Below are 26,823 nucleotides of genomic sequence, written 5' to 3'. Positions count from 1 at the left end.
ATCAGGCAAAATACATGCAATTTTCATATTCCCTTATCTCCCTCTCTCAGGAAAGAAAAATAAGGTGCGTGTATATTATCTGGCCTGGCTGAGGAACAAAATCCTCCATAATGACCCAGAGGTGGAGAAGAAACAGGGCTGGACCACTGTAGGGGAAATGGAGGGCTGTGTCCACTACAAAGTGGGTAAGTGTATACTTACTTGGCTACATGTGTGCTACAATGTATTTACTTTGAAATGCTACATTGTGCACAGCAAAATGTGAAATATGGAGAGTGAATGTGCACTGCAAAATGGATAAGTGTTCTCAGTCAAGTGAGAGAGGAATAAGTGTGCACTACAAGGGCATACCAAAATTAAAAAAAATTAAAAAGTAGACAAGCTCGGAAGACATCAGCCACGTTTATTTCAGCTTCTTTTGTCTTCGTCTTAGGCCTCTGACTCTGCTTACAATGTTCTTTTTTTTTTTTTTATGTTTGTTTTCCCAGTGAAATATGAAAGGATTAAGTTTTTGGTTATCGCGCTGAAGAATGCCGTGGAGGTTTATGCTTGGGCTCCGAAACCTTACCACAAATTCATGGCCTTCAAGGTACAGTCAAAGTTTTTCAAACTATTTTGATATTTGTGTAAGATATGTGCTCTGGTTTAAGAGATCTAGGACCATTGCTTTATCGTTATGAAGATACTGAAATTTTCAGTTTATTTGATATCGCATCAAATATCCATCAGTATTTTTCCTAAACTGTTACAGTTATGAGTGGTTTTCTTAATGTTTTCAAAGCAGCAGTCATCTTTTGATTTATTAGCATCATGTTTCAGGTACACTTCGAGTTGTTTTGAGTTGCATTACTTTATTAACTACTGTAAGTGTTGTAAAAATATATTTTCTTTTTTCAATTCACATAATCTTTGTAATGTACTATATTGGAGCCTCATTTGTGTGTGTCTTTCTTTCCAGTCATTTGGTGACCTGCCTCATAGGCCTCTGTTGGTTGACCTCACAGTGGAGGAAGGCCAAAGGTTAAAGGTCATCTATGGGTCAAGTGCTGGCTTCCATGCCATTGATGTCGACTCCGGAAACAACTATGACATCTACATTCCTGTGCATGTGAGTTAGACACTGGTCATGTGATGCACTTTTTTCCCCCCTCAAAAATATAGTGGGTCATATTGAAGCAATCTGTAAATTGTGGGTGAATTGAAAAATTATATTTTATGAACGATTGCAGACAGATGAATTGTCTTATTTGTACAGGTCTTATACACAGGGTTTCAGGTCATGGAAAACTGGAAATATCAGGGAATTTTAAATTGAACAAAATCTTAAAACTTAAAAGTTACACCTATTGTCCAACAGTCTGCTCTGTTTATTTCTTGCTCTCTGCACATCTATCTGATGCTGTAGATCCAGTCCCAGGTGACTCCTCATGCAATTGTATTCCTGCCCAACTCCGATGGGATGGAGATGCTGTTGTGTTATGAGGACGAGGGGGTTTATGTCAACACATATGGACGCATCATTAAAGATGTGGTGCTGCAGTGGGGAGAAATGCCCACATCTGTGGGTGGGTGTCATATACCGTACACACACACACACACACACACAATGTCTGGAGCATATTCTTTCTGCAGAATAGCAAAATTGGTGAGAAGCATGAGCTGCCTTTCTGTCTACTGCCTACATACAATGCAGCATCCTAACTGAAATGGCTGATTTGAAACACTCTACATAGCAGCTCCGTACTTTATAAAAATGATCTTAACACATTGTTAAGCTAACACTGTGATATTGTGTAAAATAGTCAATTTTAATTAAAAAAGAAACAGTAATTCAACAGCAGAGGATTATGTTCTGTTAGGTAAAAGTAATAATATTTATAGGTTTTGTGTATTGTAATGCAGTTTGTTTTTTGTTGTTGTAGATGCCTTTTAAGGAGACATTATTATTCAAGTGAATGATACAAGGCTCTCTTTTTGGTGTGTTTTTGTGTTTTTCGTGTAGCCCATATCTGCTCTAATCAGATTATGGGCTGGGGAGAGAAAGCCATTGAGATTCGATCTGTTGAGACGGGACACCTGGATGGAGTCTTCATGCACAAGAGAGCTCAGAGGCTTAAGTTCTTGTGTGAAAGAAATGACAAGGTGATACACACACACACACATTTAATTATTTATCTAAATAGGGACATACCACAGTCTTCTATTGTTTTTATAAAAAGAATTATACAGTTATTACTAGACTATTGTAAACCCCTAAAGGAAAAACTTGTTGCATTTTAGAACATCAAAACACCATTTACTATATTTATAAATTGTTTTTCCAGTTGAGGACGCCCCATAAAGGCCCTGATATACTTCATACAAAATCGAAGAATGATTGGGTGTGACGTCATTTAGAACAAAATTTGGCCAAAAAGTGTTTTTGCGTTCGTTTCGGTGGTTCGTAACAGCACGCCTGTGCAAACTTTTAGGAAAACTTCTAACTGGCTTCTAAACACCTTCTTACTGCCATTGGTCCACATCATCGGTAGATGTGACTTAGAGCTCCACCTACTTTGAGGCAGACAGCTCATTCTGTTTACGTTGTTCAGTCAGTCAAAATCAGTCAGCATGAACACACCGGCGGGCAGAGTTTTTAGCAAGCTGGCGCAATTTTACCTACATCGGTACGACATCTGCATTGAAAGCCATTCACACATCTGCCCAAAGTAAGATAAGCCTATCATCAATCTTTTGTCCTTATTCTGCACATTAACAACTTTATATTCATCTTTGCAACCGTATTAGTGTCATTATAAATGACAAGAACAGTGTAATCGGCTCATATTATGGCCGAGTATAGCGTGTTAGCGCATTAGCTTCATGAATTCATAATGTAAACATGACAGATTTAAACGTTTTCTACTACATAGATATTATTGAAATCATCATCTAGTGGCTAAAACAACAACTTTTTCTGACCTCATGTGAATTCTACTCATAGAATGAGGCATAATTAATTGATATCTCATTTGAATGTCACGTTAGTTAAGGTTTTACTGAGCGTCCTCATATATAAATGTACTTCTAAACGCTTCCCACAGCGGTGTGGCGGGTGTCTGAATGTTTGCAAACAGTATACCGTTGCTCGACTGTTTAGAACCTCTTTTTACCCCTGAACGAAGAACGAAAGAAGAACTTTGGAAGTATATCGGGGTCTTATGTCACTTTCGGGGATACATCTTTACTTGACTACTAAAAATTGATTACTAAAAATTACTTCTCTTAAAACTCATCCACTACTGTAATCATCATTTCCTCATCTCTTTCTTACTCTGTTTCTTTCAGGTGTTTTTTGCATCAGTGCGTTCTGGTGGCAGTAGTCAGGTCTACTTCATGACCCTCAATAGAAACTGCATCATGAACTGGTGAAAGAGCTGCCACTTAAATATAGATTCTGCTGTGTGCACACATACAAACACTGAAGAGTCCTCACACACTACAATTTCTCACATACACACTCTGTAAATACAAACACATAATCTTGCACAAGCCTACAGACGTAACATACATACACTTACATAGAGTTATTTACTTCCTGAAAACACTCCTTCACCATCTTTGATCGCTGAGCCAACTGTACAAGGAGTGTGTGTATGTACTGTGAGCACTGCTGACCTCTGACAGAGCAATGTTGTGTACAGCTAATTCCAAACGTTTCGCTTTCAGCTCACTTAGCCTTGTAACAACATCCCTCTCTGATAATTTGTGACATTTTTAAGACCAGACAAAAAGGCTTACTGTACTTTCTTTCTAGAAATGTATGCAAGCTAAGAGAATGACAACATTTCTGCATGTCTGACACAGCAGCAGTGTGTATGTGTGGTTGAGAGACTTTATAAGCTACTATGAGCAGCAGAAACAACTTGAAACTCTGCAGTGGTAGAGGTACTTCAACATCTGTAATTTTCCATTTCCACTGTATAGTGTAGTAGTTTGTAACTGGTTGCATTCAAAGTTTCGGATACAAGTGATATAATGTTTTCTTTTCAAGAAGTAGAAGTTAAGACAATGATTTCAGAAATCAAACAATATCAGTTTTAACATTCTGAGATGGTTACCCTTCTGAGGGAGGGAAGAGAATGGGTTTTGCTTTCTCGATAAATAAACAATAATCCGACGCCTGTTTTGCCAAACTGTTTGTTCGATGGAAACACCTTTGTTGGCCGCTTACAGAGCAGAATCCAGCATTTTGCATTTCCACTTGTCAGCTGGTGAGACGAGTCACCCACAGTGGTCTTTTGTTTTGCTTTTTAAAGCACTTTCAAAGAACTATCATCATCTACTACAGTTTGATATTCTCTGTACGTAAACGTACTCTGTATTACTCCTACTTTTATTATCTACTGTTCTATAGCTGTTCTATTGCAATACGTGCTGTGTGCTCGTTCTTGTATGAAGTTTTACGAGGGAGTTTCTCTTTGGTTATTCTAATTCTAGAGGCAGGAAGTTATGATTAAGTGCTTTTTTTTTTGGCAGCATAAATGTATAGTTCAGTTACCACTGTGTAAATTGTACATAGCAGCCATGAATGCATTTAGATAAAAATATTGTTTGTATGCACTAGGCACATGATTATTTTAAAGTTAAAACACCACTACTGCATAATACAACATTAGCATTTTTCTCACCTCTGATAGTGATTTCATAACTGTGTCATGTGTTTATGCTGTCAAAATTGCTTGATGTTCTTGGAAATGTAGGGTTTTTTTTGTTTGTTTTGTTTTTTTTTAATGCTGGCTGCATCAGGGAAGTGTTTGGACCCACCATTTTTAGTAACAAAAATGTAATGTTTTAGACAAAGACTTGGGCGTGGATCTGAGCAAAAATATTCTTGTTTATCTGATGGTGTGCAAAAGAAAGATGTGTGTGTGATTGTGTATGTATCAATGGGAAATATTACTCGGTAACTTACAGTAGGATCAGTATAAAGCAATAGTACAGTATAATGATTAGTGATTGGTTTGTGCCTGGTATTAATGTCTCCAGCTTTGCAATACTAAACCAGAGATTATTTTCTAGCTATTCCCTCATCTACATCTACAGCATACTGAACATAATCATAGTATTTACCTGCTTACTGGTCTAAAACATTTTAGAATACCTGTTCAGAATCTAGTATTTTCTTCTATCCCTATTTAACAAAGATGGTTTGTTAAATACAAGATGGTATGTTACATACTTAAAAATGCTGCCTTTAAAAAAAAAAACGGCTTGTGTATGATGAACTAATTCTATTTGAACACATTGATGCACTTTGGTCCTTCCTAAACATTTTTCTAGTTAATAAACATAAATAATTTTTAAGCACTGATTTGTACATTAGCTTGTGGCAGTACAATCATCATCATCATCAGTTACCTAATAGCCCCTCCCCTCCCCAAGCTGGACATATTGGCTGCTGTCACACAGTGACACTTGTCTAGACAAGCACTAAACGGTGATGACACATTCAGTCAGTCATCATTAAAATAAAGCAATGTTGAGTGGAACACTTCAGACAAGTACAAATAATTATACATTGTTAAAATTGCATTTTGGAGAAAAACAAACCAAACTTAAATATGTATATCTGAATTGGACACTACTGTGCCATTGTCACAGATTCTCTTTTTCAAACATTTAAAATATTTTGTCCACCTCCCTTATTATCTGTAACTCTTTCAATCTCTTACTATACAATTTTAAGCATTTTCGTGCTTAGTAAATCAAACTGCCATGTTTACTGAAACAACAGTGCCTTGGATTGGGGTTGGGTGTATTTGCTTGATTGTGTGTATGTGTGAGCAATGAATGAGCAAGTGATTGTCCTTCAGGGAAGAGAAAAGTTAGTGATAGAGATGAAAAATAAATGAAGCCGAATCCAGTTCGTTGTTCAGTTAGGGGTCTTGTGCCAACAAAGTGCACTTAAACTGACAAAAGCCAGAGCACCAAGACAGGCTCCTCTCTCACTCTTTTTTAGCACAAAAGCCATGCCATATAGAGTTCATTGCTGCAGTTTTAGTGCAGTGCATTCCTCCACAGTATTTAGACTAAGCTTGTTTAAACGCCACACAACTAGTCGAAAAACTAGTTAGATAACAAGATCGAGCACTTTATTCTGGAGTGGATGATTATGTTTTTAGCTTGAATTTCATTGGCTTTATAATTTTGCCAAAGAGGGGAATCCTCCTGGTTTTCATGCACAAACGTTTATAAAGGGTTTGGGTTGTCATGGTGAGGAGCTTGATTCATGCATTGTGATGTAATGGTTCCCAGCATTCCGGAAAGCTCTTGAAATTTGGTGAGATTTTGCCTTGATGCTTACTAGTGAATGCATACAACACATTTTTCACGCTACTGGATGACAATTTATGTTTTTATATCAGATTTTTGATGTAATAAAGAAATTATTATAGAGAGGAAACATGCTTTATGACACTAAGTTAAATGGAAGAGTTTATATTAGGATTATAATGGCCTGTCTGGTTGGAAAAACTGAGGAAATTATTATATAATCCCTCAATTATTTTTCTTTTAGACCTAAAATATATGTACATTTCTATAAAAAGAATTTAATGAACATAACCATAGAAATCAATAAATAAATGAATGCATTTGTACATGTAACATTTTGCTGGCTGGATAACGATATGAGTCCAATGCTTCTTTCTGTGTCGCAGTCAAAGCTGTACCTAAGGCTGTACATTCAGTTAGACTCCTCTCTCTCCCCTCTTTTTCCCAGCGAGTGTTATAAAAGAGAGAGTGTGGGAGTGCGAATGTGCATGTGTGAATAGGAGAGCTATTTTTGATCCGAGTGTGTGCTGTTCATTATTCCCTTAGTGGAAAGAGAGTGGGGGGAGAAAAGAAGACCAGTCAAAAGCTATTGAGGACCAGTATGGTCAAACATGCACTCAAATCATCATCACTGGACTCAAGCCACAAATATGACTTGCGTCATGTTTATAAAAGCCATCAATATCCAAATTTAACATTTTAGTCCATTCTATAGCAATGGACCACACTCTTGATCTCACAGTATAAGACTGACTTCAGAATTAAAGCTACTAGCTCGAATAGCTGATTAATATGGATGTTTTCTCTCGTGTGAGGGTAGTTCTACAGGTACACATGTCGTTGGCTTAATTGGAAACTTTCCAGGCATAATGAATGTATTCAGTTTGTTTTATCCTGGTCTGTTCAACCACCCAAAGCCAGACTGGGATAAAATGTTGCCAACTTTTGAAATTCTCAAATGTGAGTGCTCTTTAATGAATGGGGGAAGAACTGATGCTGAGTTTGAGCTCTGTTGGATTGAAGACTTATCAGACAGCTGGGTCAGATGTCTATATCTGCAGTTGTCTTCATTCTGGCTCAGGTGCACATGCTTCATTTGAAATATGTGAAGATGAGATTTGACATTCCATTCCACAAGTTCCCTCCTGCACAGTCCACAAGATAAAACAAATTTGAACAAATGCTCCTCAGACATTATCGTTAAATCCACTTGCTCATTCACTTTAATGTTCAACAATAGCCAGTCTTTCAAATGCTAGACCAGGTTGTGTTTAGCAGTCGTAGAAAGGTCTGGAGCTATCTGGTTTTAGATTAAGGCCTTTACTGCTGTGTTTGAGGTATTTATCTATTCTACATGCTATTAGCACTATGCTAACAAATGGCATTTCTCTTGTTGTTCTCTAGTAATACGAATTAATCCCTTAGCTGATTTTGTAAAATATTTACTACTCCAAAGAGGGGGGGGCCTTTGTAGTTTGTTTTTGTTCTTTTGGGTTCATCTTATAGTAGCCAGGAGAGGTTAAAGGTTGTTTTGGAGGTCTTAATAAAGTTGATCCTCTGTGATGGGTTGATTATCATTCTTTTCATTTCTTTTCCCCCCCCAAGTCTTTGTTTCAGAAAAAGTTGATGTGTCAGCCATATTTTAGTGTTTATGTTTAGGAGAGTGAATGTTTCAGATGATTTTAAGTCTTAAAATGCATTCACAAGTCTGTAATGTCTTAAAGCATTATCTGAGAATAAAAATTACTTGATCTCTGTTAAGATTGTTACTCCTTTTTTCCCCTTTCAATCCACTTTATTAATTTTATTTATAAAAACAATACATTTAACTTGTTTGAAACACGTTTTTAACTTTGTTGTACATGCACTGTATTTTTATGGTCTGTTAAAGAATAGTCAATAAAATAGTTTTCCATCAACACTTTCAGTACGTTTACATGCACTTTATAGTTCCATTTCAGTCAGACCAAAACAATCTTTATTAAATGTGTAAATGCTTTAATCCGGCAGAAATTATACCAATTTACTTTTTGAGAAGTTGGACTAAAAGACCTAGATAATGTTATTTAAGCTTGGCTAGGTCTAGCATGTACTGTATACACATTAATCAGTCTGCATTTGGCCTCTGCGTTGTGCACATGCTCCAACAGACAGATGTGGTGTGTAACATTTTTTGCAACACTTCCTTAGCTGACGTCCTTCATATATGCAATTACATATCGTGTCGTGTACTTGGAGAGATTACGATTGTAGCTCAAAACCCACTGTAGCTCGATTTTAACTGTGCATGAAAATGTACTTACTGTAAACTTAACTGAGTACATTAAAATAATCAAGATTCTCACAACCTCTTGTAAATACATGTGGTTACTGTATATAGTGGCACAAGTTTAAAAAAAATTTGTTTTGTTTTCTTTATTCTCCTTAGGGTGTGGCACACAGGGAAACATTAATAAAATAAGCATTTAAAAAATGTAAAATATGAACATGAAAGTTAAAGACAAACATCATATCTTATATACTGTAATATGCCGGCATACGCATCTATAAAACATGACTACATGAAGTGTGATTTGTGTCATTAGGACATTTCTGCTGGATAACTCCACCCTGCCTCACGTCTTTCATTTTTCAAACTCTACATCATGGAAACATCAGCACCGAAGGCTTATATTTGAGTATTGAGGACAGAATGACCAGAAATGCAAAATAAGATGAATAGTCTTAAATGGTGCTCCTGCCATCACTTGATCAAAAGTATGCTAAGTGTAAGAGTGGTGTTTAAAAAGAAAAATGTTTTGGATTGTACACTCAAATTAGACGCATCTGAAACTCAACACACATTTCTCCAAGTGCACTTATGTCACTTTCAGTTATGGTACTGTGTAAGTACTGTATATGTCCAGCAAACCTTAAGGGGAAACAAATATGTGCGTGTAAACATTCCTGTTTAAAACTCGTCCAAACTTGCCTACAGTGTGACTCGCAATATATACTGTATAGAATTATGTGGCACTGAAAAGATTTGGTGTAAACGTATAACTAATTGCCATTATATATAGTATGTACAGTTTTTGTCCTTGTCAGGCATGTGAATATGTGTAGGTAAGTGTACATTATATGTACAGTAAAGTACATACTGTGCATACAGTGTGTATGAGAAGTGAATACTGTGTAAGATAAGTGAGCAGTGCATGTGTGTTGTCAGTTCCAGATCTTGAGGAAGCTGTCCCAAGAACCTGTAGACACAGCCATGCCATCATCTGACACCCCAAGACAGCTCACACGATTGTCATGGCCAGCCAACACACCTGTAAGAGAGAGAGAGAGGAAGGGCTATAGTACAAAGACACTGCTTCATTTGTGCTAGAAACAAATTCTGGAACCAGTTCCGGCACCTACTTTAGTGGATTCCCCACCTCAATAGCCACTGAACGAAATTAATGCTTTGACCTGCACATACAATGGTGGCCAAAAATTTGGAATAATGTACAGATTTTGCTGTTTCGGAAGGAAATTGGTACTAGAATTCACCAAAGTTGCATTCAACTGATCACAAAGTATAGTCAGGACATTACTGATGTAAAAAACAGCACCATCACTATTTGAAAAAAGTCATTTTTGATCAAATCTAGACAGGCCCCATTTCCAGCAGCCATCACTCCAACACCTTATCCTTGAGTAATCATGCTAAATTGATCATTGGTACTAGAAAATCACTTGCCATTATATCAAACACAGTTGAAAGCTATTTGGTTCTTTAAATGAAGCTTAACATTGTCTTTGTGTTTGTTTTTGAGTTGCCACAGTATGCAATAGACTGGCATGTCTTAAGGTCAATATTAGGTCAAAAATGGCAAAAAAGAAACAGCTTTCTCTAGAAACTCATCAGTCAATCATTGTTTTGAGGAATGAAGGCTATACAATTCTTGAAATTGCCCATAAAACTGAAGATTTCATACAAAGGTGTACACTACAGTCTTCAAAGACAAAGGACAACTGGCTCTAACTAGGACAGAAAGAGGTGTGGAAGCCCAGATATACAACTAAACAAGAGGATAAGTACATCAGAGTCTCTAGTATGAGAAATAGATGCCTCATATGTCCTCAGCTTACAGCTTCATTGAATTCTACCTGCTCAACACCAGTTTCATTGAATTCTACCCGCTCAACACCAGTTTCATGTACAACAGTAGAGAGAAGACTCAGGGGCGCAGGACTTATGGGAAGAATTACAAAGAAAAAGCCACTTTTGAAACAGAAAAAGAAAAGGTTAGAGTGGGCAAAGAAACACAGACATTGGAATAATTGGAAAAGAGTGTAATGGATCTTAACCCCATTGAGCTTTTGTGGGATCAGCTAGACTGTAAGGTGCATGAGAAGTGCCCAACAAGACAGCGACATCTATGGCAAGTGCTACAGGAAGTGTGGGGTGAAATGTCACCTGAGTATCTGGACAAACTGACAGCTAGAATGCCAAGGATTTGCAAAGCTGTCATTGCTGCACAAGGAGAATTTTTTGATGAGAACGCTTTGAAGTAGTTTAAGTTCAAATTTTAATAGTAGTTTTTCACGTTATTAATGCCTGACTGTACAGTGTGATCAGTTGAATGCCGCTTTGGTGAATAAAAGTATCAATTTCCTTCCATAAGAGCAAAATCTGTACATTATTCCAAACTTTTGGCCGCCAGTGTATGTTTCATGAATAATTAAATAACTTGTAATATTAAATAACTTGTAATATTCCTCAACAAATGTCAAACAAAAAGTAGCAATGCAGTTTTTTGATAATCACGTGTAGTCTATGACATCAGATATCATGGCACATACACACCCTACATTACAGCGATCTACACTACCAGTGTTGGATAAGTAACAATTGTAATCCTCTACAAACTATTTCTCTAAAATTGTAATCCGATTACTAATTGTTTAATTGGAAAAGTAATCACATTACTGATTACTTTTAAGTTACTTTCTAAAACAATTTTCCACTCAACAAATTCAAAATAATGTAATTTCTTTCTTGTTCATTGTAACACTCAAGTCAGACATTTGGCATCTCACATTTCTCCTTCACAGTAACTTATTACAGGGCCATAATTCATGTATTCTCCATAAATAATATTTTAGAAATGAGCATAATTCTTTAATGTACTTGAAAATAATTAAAGTCTGCAACTATAATCTGATTACAAGAATTTAAAATGTAATGCATTACACTACCTTTTTTTTTTTTTTTAATAAAGTAATTACATAACAGTAACAAATTACTTTGTAATTGGATTACACCCAAAACTGTTCAACACTACATACGACTCCTTTTCCTTTATGTTCCATTTCCCCCCAAACTGCCGGATCACCGGACACCATTTCCTTATTCCTGGACCTCATAATTTACCAATTAAACACTGTGCAAAGAGGTACTGCATTCATGCATAATAATAATTGCATTAAGTTCACCTGCTCGGTCTCCCTTCATGGCATCCCAGATGTTGCAGTTAAAGTCATCATAGCCAGCGAGTAGCAGGCGGCCAGAGCGGGAGAAGGCCACAGAGGTGATGCCACAGATGATATTATCATGGGAGTATAAACACAGCTCCTGATCGGCACGCAGGTCAAACAGCCTGCAGGTGGCGTCATCTGAACCTGTTGCAAATGCACTGCCACTGGGAAAGAACTGAGACAGAAGAGAAAATAAATAAAAGTAAAGGAGAAATACTTTGACTCAGAAATATCAGTAGAGTTTAGCTTTTAAAATAATTTTCACACTATGCTTAACCTTGGATTGACTTTTTTCAACCTCCTGTTGAGGCCACTTACAACCCTGGTTTAAGCAATGTTTAACATTTGTAATTTATAAAGGGGGTGAATTGGTAAAAAGTGTGAAAAATGGAACGAGATAACTCAGGATTACATTAACCAAGGGTATAAATTAATTTAAGGTGTTGAAAGCCCATTAGTGTCCGCTTGGTGTTTCTCTTTGTGCTCACACAGACAGCGTTGATGTCTGACTCGTGACCAGTGAACGTCTGTCTGCACATGCTGTCTCTGATGTCCCAGAGTTTAATCGAGGCATCACAGGCCCCAGAGATAAAGGTCCGCGAGTCTGGAGCCAGCGACAGGCTCATTACATCACCGCTGTGACCCGAGAACAGCGTCGTCTGCTGACCGGTCTCTATGTCCCACAGAGCACTGGAAAACACATACAAACACAAGGTTAAACAGTAAAACAACCTGAACAGAGGATTGAATTGATACTATCAGAGTATACTGAGAATAGCACAAAACATCATTGGTGACAGCCTACATGTGTTACACTCCGAGTATCAACTATTACTTTCAGGAAGAAAAGACCAAAGAAATTGAATTGTTTGTTTTTCCCTAAGACCATTTGATTGTGTTCATTAGATTGTTATTTGATGCCTGTATGTTATATATTGTCATATGTTTTAAAGTTGTGTTTAATGGTGCTGTCTGTGTATTATCTGGTAGAAAATACATTTCTGTATTTTATATATTTCTGTATTTTCTGTACATTTCAAGCTATAAAGTATTATTATGGTTATTTTCTTTCATTGTAAATTCAATTCCAAGAAAGCCAACAAGCTGTAACCATACAAGCAACTGTTACGAGCATGGCATAGTGTACTATACTGTTTCAGCAGTACTATATGTTCATGTGCACTTGTGTACATATTTATTTAGGGTGATGTGAACACACCAGGTTGTGTCTCCTGAACTCGTGATAATTTGATTGTCATCAATGAAACGGCAACAGGAAAGGTAACCTAGGAAATTAACAAGACAGTAAGTCAACATGTCACATCCTGAAACTACACAGGATGTAAAGAAACATCTGCAATCCGATTCCCTTTGTTACAGACATACAGGAAGAAATATATATATATATATATATTTTACAGTTAGTCATCAAAAACATACAGCTGAATGCCACATGCAAAACCAAATTGTTCTAAACATTGTTTTGTTTTTTCATTTAGTAGGGTCAGTTAATTACCTTTTTTAATCGTGATTAATTGCATAATTTTTCATAGTTAATCGCGATTAATCATGGATTTTGACACTATATTATTTTCCTGTAAAAATGCATTTAATTCCATTTTAGGAAAGAAAACAAAACAATATGTAACAATATCATGTTTTATTAACAATTTCCAAACAAAGCCTTCCACAGTATAAAGATTGAAATACACTAAAATATCACCAATTCAAGTAAAATTAAACATTTCCCAAAGTCTAAGTGGGAGTTTGACTAATTGAAATAACTGGTCTCCCCATCGGTTGCATTTTCATTGCAATGGGCATTAAATCTCTTAAACTCTCATCCTCCACAATACTAATCTGCCGGCAGACTGTGGCTATCTGCTTTGCTACAGCAATCATGTAGACGCGTTCATGATTCACGTCAGGGCGTCAACGCCGCTTTGAACTCCACATGAAAACGCTTGCAGACAAAAGCATCTCATTCTGCGTTTTGGTGATAGTTAAGAATTGCCGTGCTTCTTTGCCAATTAAAATGCACCTTAAATAGGCTGAAAAATACTTGCTTTCTATCACAAGTCCTATCTGGGCTTGTTTTGTACATCAAATAGTGCTAGGAGGTCCTTTTTCCATCACTTTATCACTGACACTGAATCACTGCTGTCTTTGTTGTAAAGTGTGCATCAGTGTAATGACTCTGGGCAGACACATTGCAAAGGTTCTGCCCTTCCGGCCAGTTTTTATGCTGGTTTATGCTGTATTAACTGTAAATGTTTTAATCACGATTAAGGAAAATTAACATGTTAACTTTTTTATTAATCGCATGTGTTAATTCTGACAGCTCTACTTTTTAGCAATGTTTATCACTTCTTTCTAAATAAAGATGTGTGTGTAAGCATACCTGTGTGTCCAGGCAGCTCTCGGCTGACTCTAACATTGCCCTCTCTTGTCTTTAAACTGTATATAGAGCAAATGTTGTCCAGACCGCCACAGGCCACAAAGTTTCCGGATGGCGCATATGCGCATGTCATCACCCATGATGACCGTAATGGGATGGCATGAATCTGAAGTTCATAAGGAACTAATGAATATTACTAAAACAAACATTAAAATAAATTGTTGGACAATAACAGTGATATCATGCTGATAATCTTGGGTGTTGGGTAGTAATGGACTACATCAAAAACGATTATAAAAATAAAAAAAGTACTTCTAATTAGATTACATTGCAAACTACAGTTACTTTATTATAGATTACATAATTACATACTGATTACATTACCTATCAGTTTTGACTGTCAATGAATGACACATTTTAAATTGTTGTATGCTGTCATGTTAAGTAATGTTTAATGAAATTATGTAAACTGTTATTTAATAAACTTAGATTGTAATCAGATTAGATAACCTAAAAAGATGTAACTGATTACAATTTTAGTCTTGTCATTTGTAATCAGTAATCTTCTGAAATGTAATCAGATTCAATTTCAGAAGTAATCTTCCCAACACTTGTTTACAACATGTTTACAACAGTTTCATGTGCTTTATACAATATGTAAATACTTTGAGGGCATAACAGACCTTGTTTGTAGTGTAGCTGTCCCAGACGATGAGTTTTCCATCCTGTGAGGCACTAACAAGAAGCCTGAGTAGATTACAAAAATCATGAGATTAGTTGTGATTACTTCTTTTAATCTTTTTTATTTAATTTCTGTTTTAGTTTCTGTTTTCTGTATTAGTTTAACAAAGCAAAATCTAAATCTTTTCGAGTACCCCCTGAGGTATGCATACACCCTGGTTGGGAATCACCGATCTCTCTTTTGGTATACATTAAAGCCAAGCAGCCTTGTAGTATTATACCGCATATTCACTCATTGACATGTTCATGAAATGTCAGATAAATGTACACCTGATATCCTATGTTATGCCTAAATGTATAAGTAAATTTAAACAGAGGCCAGTTTTTCTATCTTAAAGGTGCACTCAGTAATTTTTCCTCATTTAAAACGTTTTACTAAAACGTTAAGAAATTAATTGTAATTTTAAAACATACTGTATATATAAAATCATAAGCACACATGAGATGAAGACTCCAATCATATCAGTAACCAATACAAGCTGTTTTATTCTACATGGAGAGGGTCCGCACATGGGATCTGCCATGTTAGGATCACATGACCAGCCACATACAACTGGCTTAATCTCAGTAACTGCCCTGTTATTGGAACCTTTACTCATGAATTAAGTTAATAATGGCTGACTGTGAATAGTGAATTTGTATAATGGCGTTGAAAACTGTGTTTGAATGATGCTGCATCCACACCACTAGGTGTTAGTGTATGTCCAAGACGAAAAATTTAAAAAATGACTGAGTGCACCTTTAAAATAATTAAACCATGCATAATGATAACAGTTCTATCAAACAAAAGAACTATTTTATAAACAGTTCACGACTATTTACCAAATAGTTTGTTTATTCCGGCTATTAGAAAAACTTACAGTAGTAACAGTACAGGGTGTGTCCTGTCTAAACCTAATATGGGATTTTAAAATTACCTCAAAGAACAGCTCAATTCAATCACATTTGTATGAAGAAATTCATTTCCAATTTGACGCTAGTTCAGTTGAAGATTAGCTAACATTTGGGTCAATTTGTCTTGTTGTTCATTGTCTTCTGTGCTTCAACAAGTGCAAACCCAATGCCTACTTGCAAAACCATTGAGTCATGCACATCTGCACTTGTCTGAGGACAATACATTTATTTTTTATTTTTTTATTGTTCTCTTTGATGGCAGGGGCATGAGCAGACTGTAAATTGGTTGAAAAAAAGTTGTGTGAAGGTTGTGGATAGAGATACCTGGAGTCTGTGCCCCAATGCATGGCGTAGATTTTAGCCAAATGCCCACGCAGTGTGCGCCTCGTACTCATCTTTATTCGCCCTACCGGGTCCAGTCCTGCAGTAATCTACCAAACACACAAATACTACATGAGTGAAGACCACCAGATATCTGAAGATCAAGTCATAATTCCCAATTGGCTCATGAAATGTAATTATGTCTCACCTGAGTGAGTGTGGAGTCTCCACATGCTTTCCTGGCATCCTGTGGGACAAAAGGTGTTAAAAGGTGAGCTGACTGATTGTGCTGTCACTATTTTTAAGTGAAAGAGGAATTGAGATATGACTTGAGAATTGTATCTGCTTATTTTTCTAATTATGATAATCGCAATACACACTTAATTTTGACTAGAGTCAGAGTGGAGCCACCTTAGCCTCACTGGACATTGTATTATGGCACCCATAGTGGACTCTGCTAATACAGTCAGGAAATATGGATCAATGCATCAGTTAATTTGTTGAATAGTTTATATAAGGAACATCCTCTTCTATCATCTTTGGTTAATGATGAATCCAGGATATGGCAAAGGAGGTAACCAAGTTTGAGGAACCAAGTCAACACTAGTTTAACATAATGTAATATGTTTGTTTGACAACCCCTGTGTAACAAAGTTCTTAGGATGGGGTCCAAGGAGGAAGAGGGAGACGGCAAAATGAAACTCAAAAGATAATTAATTTTTAGAATAAATTCACACAGTTCGCTTTTCAGAGCAACTCAGCACACACTCCTTCAGTGTGTGTCTGTGGGTAGCTCTCTCCCCCTTACTGGCATCTGGCTCACTCTTAAAAGCCATCTCAACTCTCACTGCAATTACAAACAGCTGTTAGAGACAATCATTGCCAGGTGATGATCCTAACATTTCTCATCTCCTGATCTCGCTCTCCATTCACACACCGGCACTTAACCACGCCCCCACCACCACACCCTGCTCTATATAAATACTGTTAAGACAATATTAATAGAATGATAGAGTCCCAAGTTCAACTTTATATTTCCTAAGTGTCCATAGTATTTACATAGTTATCATTCTAGTTCATTAATAGCAATGTATAGCCTGTTGAACATTATTGCAAAATAAACCCAGACAGGGTAATAAGGAACCCCGATATGAAGCGTATGTAACTACACAGTCAAATTAAAGCAAGTTTTTATATGAATGGTATAATCATCATATACTGTATTATGACATGCTGTATTCTTACTGATTCTAATCTTTAAAAAAACACCAGAAGGAAACAGCTTATTGCAGTACTGTAAGTATTAAGACTCACTCTGATCTGATTCCGCAGTTGCTCAGCCTCCTGTCGAAGCTGCTCGAGCTCACTCATCTTGAAATTACCTTTAACCTTTACCCTCTGATCTCTCTCACCCCCTCAGACACCTGTGGATTAAAAAAATTACATACCAATTTGGGGTGAGCAGTATGACAAAATATTATATCACGATATGAGTCATTCTATATCACAATATCACTTCTAGCAGAAAATAAATAATAAATAAATATAAACACCTTGCAAAAAAATTATGACAATTAATGCAGTTACATTTACATCACATTTATTCATTTAGCAGATTCTTTTATTCAAAATGACTTACAAAATGAGGAAACATTCTCAGCAGCCTGCGGAGCGCATCTTTTGGCTTTCATAATATTTTTTTGCGTGGTTCATTTGAGAAGGTAAAATAGATTGCTTGTATTAGGAATGATTATCGTCGTGAGATACATTTTGCAAATCTAATTTTTCTGCTTTGTGTTGGCTTTTGTGAACCCACACCACATATGTAGCACCTGTTTTAATAGCAAGCTCCTCTTCATTTTCTTGTCTTGTTTGGGAGTCATCCCGTTCTGTGGAGAAGTGTTTCTCCCATTCTGGTTTTTCCTGGGTCAAAAAATTATTCAGTAGCGCAAGTGATCCCGCTCCCTGATATCGGGAAGCCTGCTGGCACATTTCCGTGCTCCAGAGATAGCGTGCGCGACACAAACATGAAACACAGATGTGCGTGTCAGAGGAGAAGCATATTAAGCACTTATGATGTGGCAAACACAAGATGAATAATCACTGAATTTGCTTTGGAGGCCGCCAAAAAAAATGTTTTATGCCATAAAAACTGTTCATATTTCTTATTTTTTTTTAATCCCCTTTTCTCCCAATTTGGAATGCCCAATTCTTACTACTTAGTAAGTTCTCGTGGTGGCGCAGTTATCCTCCTCCACCCGGATTGAGGTGAGTAAGTCTCAGTTGCCTCCACTTCTCATCTTATCACGTGGCTCGCTGTGCATGACACAGCGGAGACTCCCAGCATGTGGAGGCTCATGCTAATCTCCGTGATCCACGAACAATTTACCACGTGTCCCACTGAGAGCAAGAACCACTAATCGCGACCACGAGGAGGTTACCCCATATGACTTTACACTCCCTAGCAACCGGGCCAATTTGGTTACTTAGGAGACCTGGCTGGAGTCATTCAGCACACCCTGGATTCGAACTCGTGACTCCAGGGGTGGTAGTCAGCGTCAATTAATTAATTAGTTAGTTAATTAAATTCAAAACAATAAAACAATTCAGGTTACATAAAAGGTGTCAGTTTCGTGAACTCAAAAGAAAGAGAAAGTTCTAAATACTCATTAAGGTTCATTTATTTGAACTAATTCAAAACAATTATTTATTTTGAGCATTAGGGTTTACAGTGCTGTTTGTTGACTTTGAAGAGCATCTGACTCAATAGCAATTTGAGATTATTTATAGAGATTTAAAAAAAAAAAAAATCATACTTTGCTAACCAGGTTTTACAAAACGTAAGAAAACAGGAAATACTGTTCATATTACACACAATACTGAATTCTAAACTCACTTATGGAAAGTTGCTACCCATGAAAACGCTGAGCATAAACCAGCATCTGTGTAGCCGTAAAGATCGAATAGCGTTTTACATTTTACGTTCTCAGGACACCCAGATTTGTGAAAATCAAGTATAATAGCAACTCGCATGGTTTATAACACTGACTTAATAAGTTAATATTTTCACATTTTATTTTTGGTGTATTAGTGATGTGATATCAGTAGTTGAGATGTCAGAGCAAAAACATTCAATAAGATTATTTGTGTGTAAAGATTTTCTGTTAGATATTTTACATGTATAATATATAGATAGATTAAAAGAGAACAAACAGTGTGCAACACTGAAACATAATTTTATAGTGCAGATTTGCTGTCGGGTCTAGATTAACATTACAGCATAATCTTTAATCTGATGTAATCTGGCTAAGAATCTATAATATAATAGGCTTACCATTCCGTGAGCCATTCCAAACACAGAAACAAGATCAGGAATCAGGATTAAAATACATGGTAAATAGAAGCGACTGTACATTATAAAATATAATAAAATAGGTTGAGAGAGATGGGGAAAGGTAGCCTGACCTAAACTTTTACATACATTTGCATATTAAGACTGCCATGCAAAAATGCTTAGGATTTTTCACAGTAAACTATGTTTCAAATCACCAACCAGTCACATTCTCTTTTGGTTCTTCTGAACAGTTTTAATTTGCATGTTTTCCTGTTAGAATCATTCAGATATCTGTATGGTTACCGTAGCAATGCTAATGGGAGCTATGGCACATGGATGCAAAAATCATTGTTATTACCCCCTTACGACAGGTATTTACAGTATTAAAGTGCCTTAACTTCTTTTACACACACAGTAACACAACACCACAGCAGGCAGAAAGCTGATCAACAATGTGCTGATCTCCAAGAGTCAATCTGAGAGAATTTAACTCAAAGCAGTATCAGTATAAGTTCCTAACCCATCATTCAGAACAAACATAAAGAGCCCACAAAACCCACTGAAAAACTCATATCAAAGCCTATCACTAAGAGAGAAGTGGTAGTGATGTTATAATTCCACCTTCCCACAAAACATTTTAAACAGCTATATGTCATGATTGCACTCAATCTGAGGAATCCAGATCCTATCTTTTAAATCCTACTGCACGTTCTAAAAATGTGAAAAGGGCAGTGATTAAGGAAAGAAGGCTTGATAGTTCACCCCAAAATGAAACTTCTCTCATCATTTACTCACCCTCACGCCATCCCTGATGTCTGTGACTTTCCTTCTTCTGCTGAACACAAAAGAAGATTTTTAAAGAATATCTCAGCTCTGTAGGTCCATACAATGCAAGTGAATGGTGACCAACATTTTTTTTTGTTTGTTTGTTTTTTAAGTGTATCAAGGTGTGGATGAGAAACAGATAAATATTTAAGTCTATTTTTCCAATAAATTCTCCTCTCTTTTCAGTAGGTGTCGATATGCACAAAGAATGTGAATCGCCAAATACAAAAGAAGAAGAAAGTGAAAGTTAACGTTTTTTGTTCACGTCATCTGGGACTTACACTGACACCTAGTGGCCTGGATACAGCATCATTCAAACGCAATAGTTTTAATTTACAGATGCCATTGTAAAAATTCCAAATACACAATCAGCCATTATTAATTTTATCCATGAGTAAAAGTGTCCAATAACAGGGCAGTTACTGAGAGTAGTGAGTACTAAGAGAGTAGTATTCTGCTGGTCATTTGATTCTAACATGGCAGCCCCCATGAGGGGACTCTCTCCATGTAGAATAAAACTGCTTGCTATTAGGTGTGACAGGAGTCTTCATCCCATGTGAGTGCATGATTTTATTTATTTTTTTACATATGTTTTCAAATTACAATTAATTTCTTAAGGAGTACAGATTTTTTAATGAGCAAAAAATGAGTGCACCTTTAAAGCTAAAGTGGATATTGATAGGAAAAAAAGTACTTATATATTGATCTGTTTCTCACCCACACATCATATTGCTTCTGAAGACAAGAATTGAACCACTGGAGTCATATGGATTACTTTTATTCTGCCTTTGTGGGCTTTTTGGCTCTTCAAAGTTCTGGCCACCATTCACTTGCATTATATCAATTTACAAAGCTGAGATATTCTTCAAAAATCTTTGTTTGTGTTCAGCAGAAAAAGTCGTACATCTAGGATTGCATGAGGGTGAGTAAATGATGAGAGAATTTTAATTTATGGGTGAACTATTCCTTTAATTATCCATTGGCGCATAGTGCATCATAATGCCTTCTTGACTGATGTGTAATTGAAACACCATTATTGGTATTCAGCTACAGATATATGCCGTACTTTTTATTTTACCAGAACTTGAATTTGAAAAAGCCTCCGAATTCATGATCTTGAAAAAAAAAAAAAAAAAAAGAGTGTAATTTGATGTTATCGAAAAATGTCGCTGTTAATTTTAAATATTTGAAAATATTTTGTGTGAATTCACCTAAAAAAAAATTCAGGTTGTGAAATTCAAGTTTTTATAATTCAAGTGCTGGATTTCAGGTCTCAATATTCAGGTTGAATACTCTTCCTACTGTTTGAATTGTGCATCGAAATGACCAATGAAAAGATGTTAATCAGGCTGTCTGTTTAACAAGTATCTTGTAAGATTGTTTATGAGAAAAATAGTTTTTCCATACTCTTAAAAAATTAGTTTTTTGGAGATACGTGTTTTTCATCAGACAGCGAGTATATATTCATTTAAAATGACTTTTGTGCGGTTTCCATCGCTTTGCGATTGTCCAAGAGAGAAATGGATTACATCAACACTGGTTTGCTCTTCCTTGCTTTCCCGGATGTCATCCTCGAATTTTACCCCCTGAATTTCTCAACCTGTATTCAATAACCTGAATATTGAGACCTGAAATCCAGCACTTGAATAATAAAAACTTGAATTTCACAACCTGATTTTTTTTTTTAGGTGAATTCACACAAAACATTTTCAAATATTTAAAATGAACAGCAACATTTTTCAATAACACCAAATTACTCTTTTCTTCAAGATCATGAATTCGGAGGCTTTTTCAAATTCAAGTTCTGCTGATATAAAAATGACGCCATACAGATAACACCTCAGTAAGCATCATTCAGAACAGTAAAAACAAACAACATCTAGGCCTATTTATTATTTAACCTGTTGTATTTCTTTATTCTTCTGCAGTGGGGTTAGGTTACTCCCAGCACCACTATGTAAAATAATACGACTTCATGGGACTTACGGCCGAACACAAATTTGGGAGCAGTAACAAACAAGGCCAACGCGTCAGTGTAGGCAAAGCCTAGTTCAAGGTGAGGCTTTCTCCAACGCCATAAAACCCAAGTAAAACGATTTCCACGACTATTTCACAGACAGAAGTCTGAAATGCCACACATGATGAAACAGGATGTTGCATCCGTCTTCCATCATCATGAGCAGACGAGCGCAGACATTTTAGCGCGTCACATGATGGCGAATCCACAAAATAATTTTTGGCTGAAACAACACAGTTCCATTTCAGACACGAACGCTCCGATACTCACGGGAATAACACGTCATAATGCTAAATGCAGTTGTGTCTCAGTACTGGTCCAGTAGAATGGAGTAGAGAAATGCCAGGCTTGACCCCACCCCTTACCACTCAATGCGGAATGACAAGCACACTGTCACACTGCATTCTGCGGGCATCTAATAGCGAGGAAGAGGGAGGAAAGTAAGCGGTTTCTTCCATTTACTGCCACCAAGGCCGCAACTGCTGTTTTCACGGACACCGTAACCTATGTAAGCCGTTTATGGTCGTGACTCGTGATTGCCTTGCAACCTGAGAGACAGTTGTAAACAGCCGAAATGTGCACGGGGTTACGTTCAAATACACACACAGAACGTTCCCCTAACGTTACACCCTGTCTACACTGTATGCGTCCGTTGCGTCGCGTCGTGTTCTATTGCTGACGCGCTGCAGAGCTACTCCAGCCCCTTTAAATAAAATGATTTTACTTTCCAAATATCATATTTTTTTTCTTATCTTTTTGTCATGGATTTTATTTATTACATATTTAAAGAACTTCTGACTGCTACATTAAACCCAGTTCGTGATGTTTATGATCTCTGGTCTACTTATTTAAATAATATTTTGTGTCTAACCACACGTTTCCGCAGCTTTAGCGACAATAACATTACAATAATAATGATATAATAAGTAAATATTTACACCAGTGGATTTCCGTTAAAAATAACGGTTATTTTCCCAGCTCACAGCTGATTAATCCGTGCTTTCCGCACGTCATTTAGAATGTTCACTTCGACGCGTCCAGTAGACAGCCTCAAGCCGATGCGGCGCGTCGCGTCAACGGACGCGCCAGGTGTAGACATTTTGTTATTTTTGGGGACTCGTAACGTTCTAAGAACGTTGTTTTTCAGTTTTTTAAAACCATAAACGAACCTTCCCAGATAGTTCCAGGACAGTCTACGCACTAAGCAATTTGCACGGTTAACGTCCTATTATCTTGTATGTAACGACACACGCGTTCAGCATCTGAGTGAAATGCTGGAGCTGCGGCCAACTGAAGAACAGGAGACTCCATCAATTCACGACTCAACCCTGAAATGAGTCGATGGCCATGTAGCTGAATCGCACCTTGAAATACAGATGTGATGGGATATATAATCTCCATAATATTCCTATGCACTATAAATAACACCATGCTGATGATGCGTGCGTCAGAGGATGGAGGTTTTCATCCATACAGTATGTTCAACATTCTGATAAATCTCATTTAATAGCTGAATACCTGTTAATCTTCCTGTTTGACTTTTAGTCTCCACGTCCTGTAAGTGCTGTAGCGCGTGGCGGAAGTAATTCACAGGGAATGTTTCTGTGGAAAAATGATTAGGACTGCATGAACATACTCTTCGTTATTTCCTGGTGTTTGTTTAGGCCTCAGCGACTCCGTTTCATCAAAACGATGTTATCGTGAAACATGAAGCCACTATTTCGTCCTCCGATCGTTTAGAGAGGATGGGGGAGAGCCTTTAACACACAGTTATTCCTGATTCCAGCACATCTTGCTTCTGAAACGACTTTTTGAGCCCCTGTGAGGTGATATATCGTCAAGTAAACAGTAAAGCTTGCAAACTGAGCAAATACCGTCGTTGTCTGTATATTGCGTCGCTTGATCCTCGCCTCTTTCCTCCCAAGTGTCTCCTTCCTCTGTCTTTCCCGTTTCGTTTTGACCGTCGCCTCCTCTTCCACAGAAAAAAAAAAAAAAAAAAAAAAAAAGAAGAAAGAAAAAAAAAGAAAAGACAAATAGGCTTCAAATACACAGATTAAAATAAAACAAAGTAACCGCGATCGACTTGGCTATCTCTCCGGAGAAGCATTTAACCCACCCATCAGTTCACATATAACTGTGCCAGAATAAGAGGCGGGGTGAATTCTGCATAAGTAACAGTACAGTTGTTTTCTAAATAATTCAAATAATGTGTGCTCACTCTGCTGTCAACTCAGTCCCCTGTGAAATCATTCGGTTTGCACCAGAAACACGTCGCATCACAAATGCTCGATTCAACCACACCCATTTTATTGCGAATGTTCCACTGCAGAGCAGCCCTCCTCCACCGTCACACAGCGACTCATGGGGGTGAACAGAACCTCACACTGGAACACAGCTGAAGTTATAGGATATTCAAGTAAAAGTACACTTCTTTCGTGAGATGTAGAAGTGTGCCGTAGTGTAACCTAACTTAAATGTTTGTGGAGAAACACAAATGAAGTACTTTGAGAAAATAGTTAATAGTTACATTCTACAGCTTTCCCCAAGTGACTGACTACATGAATGCGCTCCTGAAACGCAAACCGTGCGTCACGTGACGCCCGAAATTCAAACGATTGCATAGTTTACTAAAAACATATTAGGGGCCGTTCACACAGAACACGTTATTGGGCTAAACAAAAGCTAGACGTTAGCGTAACGGGTGTTTAGAGACAGCTTAGAAAAACAATTGAAAAACAGAACGGACGGACGCAAAGACGTGTTCGTTGTGAACGGCCCCTTGGCTGTTTCTCGAACGCCTTTTCCATTCTTCTTAACACACGTAGGGTACAATGGGGCTAAAGGCACACCTTAAGTAAAATGTGCTTGCTTTTTTTTTTCTGGTCACAAAATTTATCGAGAAAAAAACGGATATCTTTTTATTGACTATTGATAGAGCAACATCATTTGTATGAAAATAAATAATAACGGAAGGTTGTTGTGATTAAATTCAGTTTTTTAAAAAAGGTGGTGAGGGAGACTTTTACTCCACACACAATATGGGGCAACAATTATAGGGCAACTAATGCAAATAATTTTGAGACTGCAACATTCTTTTTTGAGTAATGAATTAAGATAATGCTCACAAAAAAACTACTTCAGAAAAGGGTTCACAATTTCCTTTTGATTTCAAACACATTTGCCATTTTATGACATCTCAAGTATTCTATAAACAAATTAATCTCCATTGTGATTGTATCAGTCAATGTGAGCCCCAGTGTGAACATTTTTCATAAATCTATTCACCCCTCTTAAGAAAAACAATGTGTTTTATAGGGAACTTCAGCCCCTGCAGCAGGTTTTTATTATTATTATTATTATTATTATTATTATTATTATTTTATTTTTTACCCCAAATACTATCCTTATTGAATAGTTATTATTTGTATTTTTATTTAATGACATTGAACAAAACTGAAAATGCTAAATAAGTATTTTGTCTCACATAAATTTGCAACATTTTTAATTGCCAGCAATTTTGATGCAATAATCTCATGGATCAGGGAAGTGCAGTGCATAGTAACAAACAGGTGTTTAGGAAATTACTGTGGTAGTCTTTGTTGCTATTTTTGTGTTTTGAGAGAAAATCAAATCTAATTTGCCAGCATTTACAGTACTTTCCAATACATTTCCAAAAATGCCTCCAACCTTTTCCAAACACCCCATCCAGATAAAGTTGGCCAACCTCAGACTTTCTCTAATTACTTAGAGCTGTAATTAAATTTCCATGTAAGGGCACTCAGTAATGCTATGCGTACTTTCTCTCTAGAGACATAAAGCTGCCACCCACCGAAGACACACTTTTAATTAAACCTGCTATAATTACAAGTTGGGGGAGGGGCATAGAAGGATTACGCTATTTATACTACTGTACAATTAGCTGAATGGTCCTGTTTAAAGTTTATAACAGACAAAAACAATTTTTCATTATTTTATACTACTACGGTTTAATATCAAAATGAAAAATAAGTCATTTTTTATGTCAACATCCATGCCCCATTCAGTGACAGACTTATCCCCCTCTACTGTGGTGATGGTATGTTCCACCTGCCTTGCTCCCCATTTGAGCTGTAGTAGCTGTGGATAGGTTGCCCAGCAACACCATTTTCAGAGATCCATTCAAGCAGTATGTGGTTGGATGGACATGAACTGTTCTGCATGAATCCTCCACATGCTTACGAACACATATAGTACACTGAGTGAGTCACAAAACAATCTCATCCAGAAATATCTGTATATGATAAAGTTAACATCATTACCATAAGCAGTATAAATATACACCCATTTATAGATTAAAAAAAAATAAAAATCTTTATACATGCTTCTCTCTGGCAAAGAATAGATGGACAGAATGAGTGGAGGGGTGCAGGAGATGAGAAGTACAGTGTGATCCCAATGCTCTCCACATGAGTAAACAGGGCTCAGATTTACAGA

General features: G+C 36.9%; 2 protein-coding genes across 6 annotated transcripts in view; one reads left to right on the top strand and one right to left on the bottom strand.

The window, feature by feature from the left end:
• LOC127429352 (misshapen-like kinase 1) overlaps positions 1-8,076 on the top strand; it is a 57,941-nt gene extending 49,865 nt beyond the window's left edge. For all 3 annotated transcript variants that reach the window (XM_051678346.1, XM_051678338.1, XM_051678355.1), the window contains 6 exons: positions 51-185; positions 489-589; positions 959-1,108; positions 1,406-1,565; positions 2,003-2,142; positions 3,328-8,076. In XM_051678346.1, the coding sequence (XP_051534306.1) occupies positions 51-185; positions 489-589; positions 959-1,108; positions 1,406-1,565; positions 2,003-2,142; positions 3,328-3,411 (770 nt within the window). In that variant the 3' untranslated portion in view covers positions 3,412-8,076. The remainder of the gene's footprint in view (positions 1-50; positions 186-488; positions 590-958; positions 1,109-1,405; positions 1,566-2,002; positions 2,143-3,327) is intronic.
• Positions 8,077-8,715: 639 nt separating this feature from the next.
• On the bottom strand, positions 8,716-24,661 carry LOC127429714 (guanine nucleotide-binding protein G(I)/G(S)/G(T) subunit beta-2-like). Of its 3 annotated transcripts, none has more exons than XM_051678831.1 (10): positions 24,225-24,661; positions 17,489-17,598; positions 16,383-16,421; positions 16,178-16,284; positions 14,902-14,965; positions 14,222-14,384; positions 13,040-13,106; positions 12,309-12,510; positions 11,779-11,995; positions 8,716-9,626 (listed from the first exon to the last, which is right to left on the bottom strand). In XM_051678831.1, the coding sequence occupies exons 2-10, from the start codon at positions 17,543-17,545 to the stop codon at positions 9,520-9,522; spliced, it is 1,023 nt and encodes a 340-aa protein (XP_051534791.1). In that variant the 5' UTR covers positions 17,546-17,598; positions 24,225-24,661; the 3' UTR covers positions 8,716-9,519. The 3 variants fall into 3 exon arrangements, with proteins under 3 accessions (XP_051534791.1, XP_051534783.1, XP_051534801.1); XM_051678823.1 differs by having other exon boundaries at positions 23,869-24,660; XM_051678841.1 differs by lacking the exon at positions 24,225-24,661 and adding an exon at positions 22,621-22,920.
• Positions 24,662-26,823: the final 2,162 nt, after the last annotated feature.

This window comes from Myxocyprinus asiaticus, chromosome 3 (genome assembly GCF_019703515.2).
Source record: "Myxocyprinus asiaticus isolate MX2 ecotype Aquarium Trade chromosome 3, UBuf_Myxa_2, whole genome shotgun sequence".
NCBI classification, from domain to species: domain Eukaryota; kingdom Metazoa; phylum Chordata; class Actinopteri; order Cypriniformes; family Catostomidae; genus Myxocyprinus; species Myxocyprinus asiaticus.
This window is presented reverse-complemented; position numbering and strand designations above follow the sequence as displayed.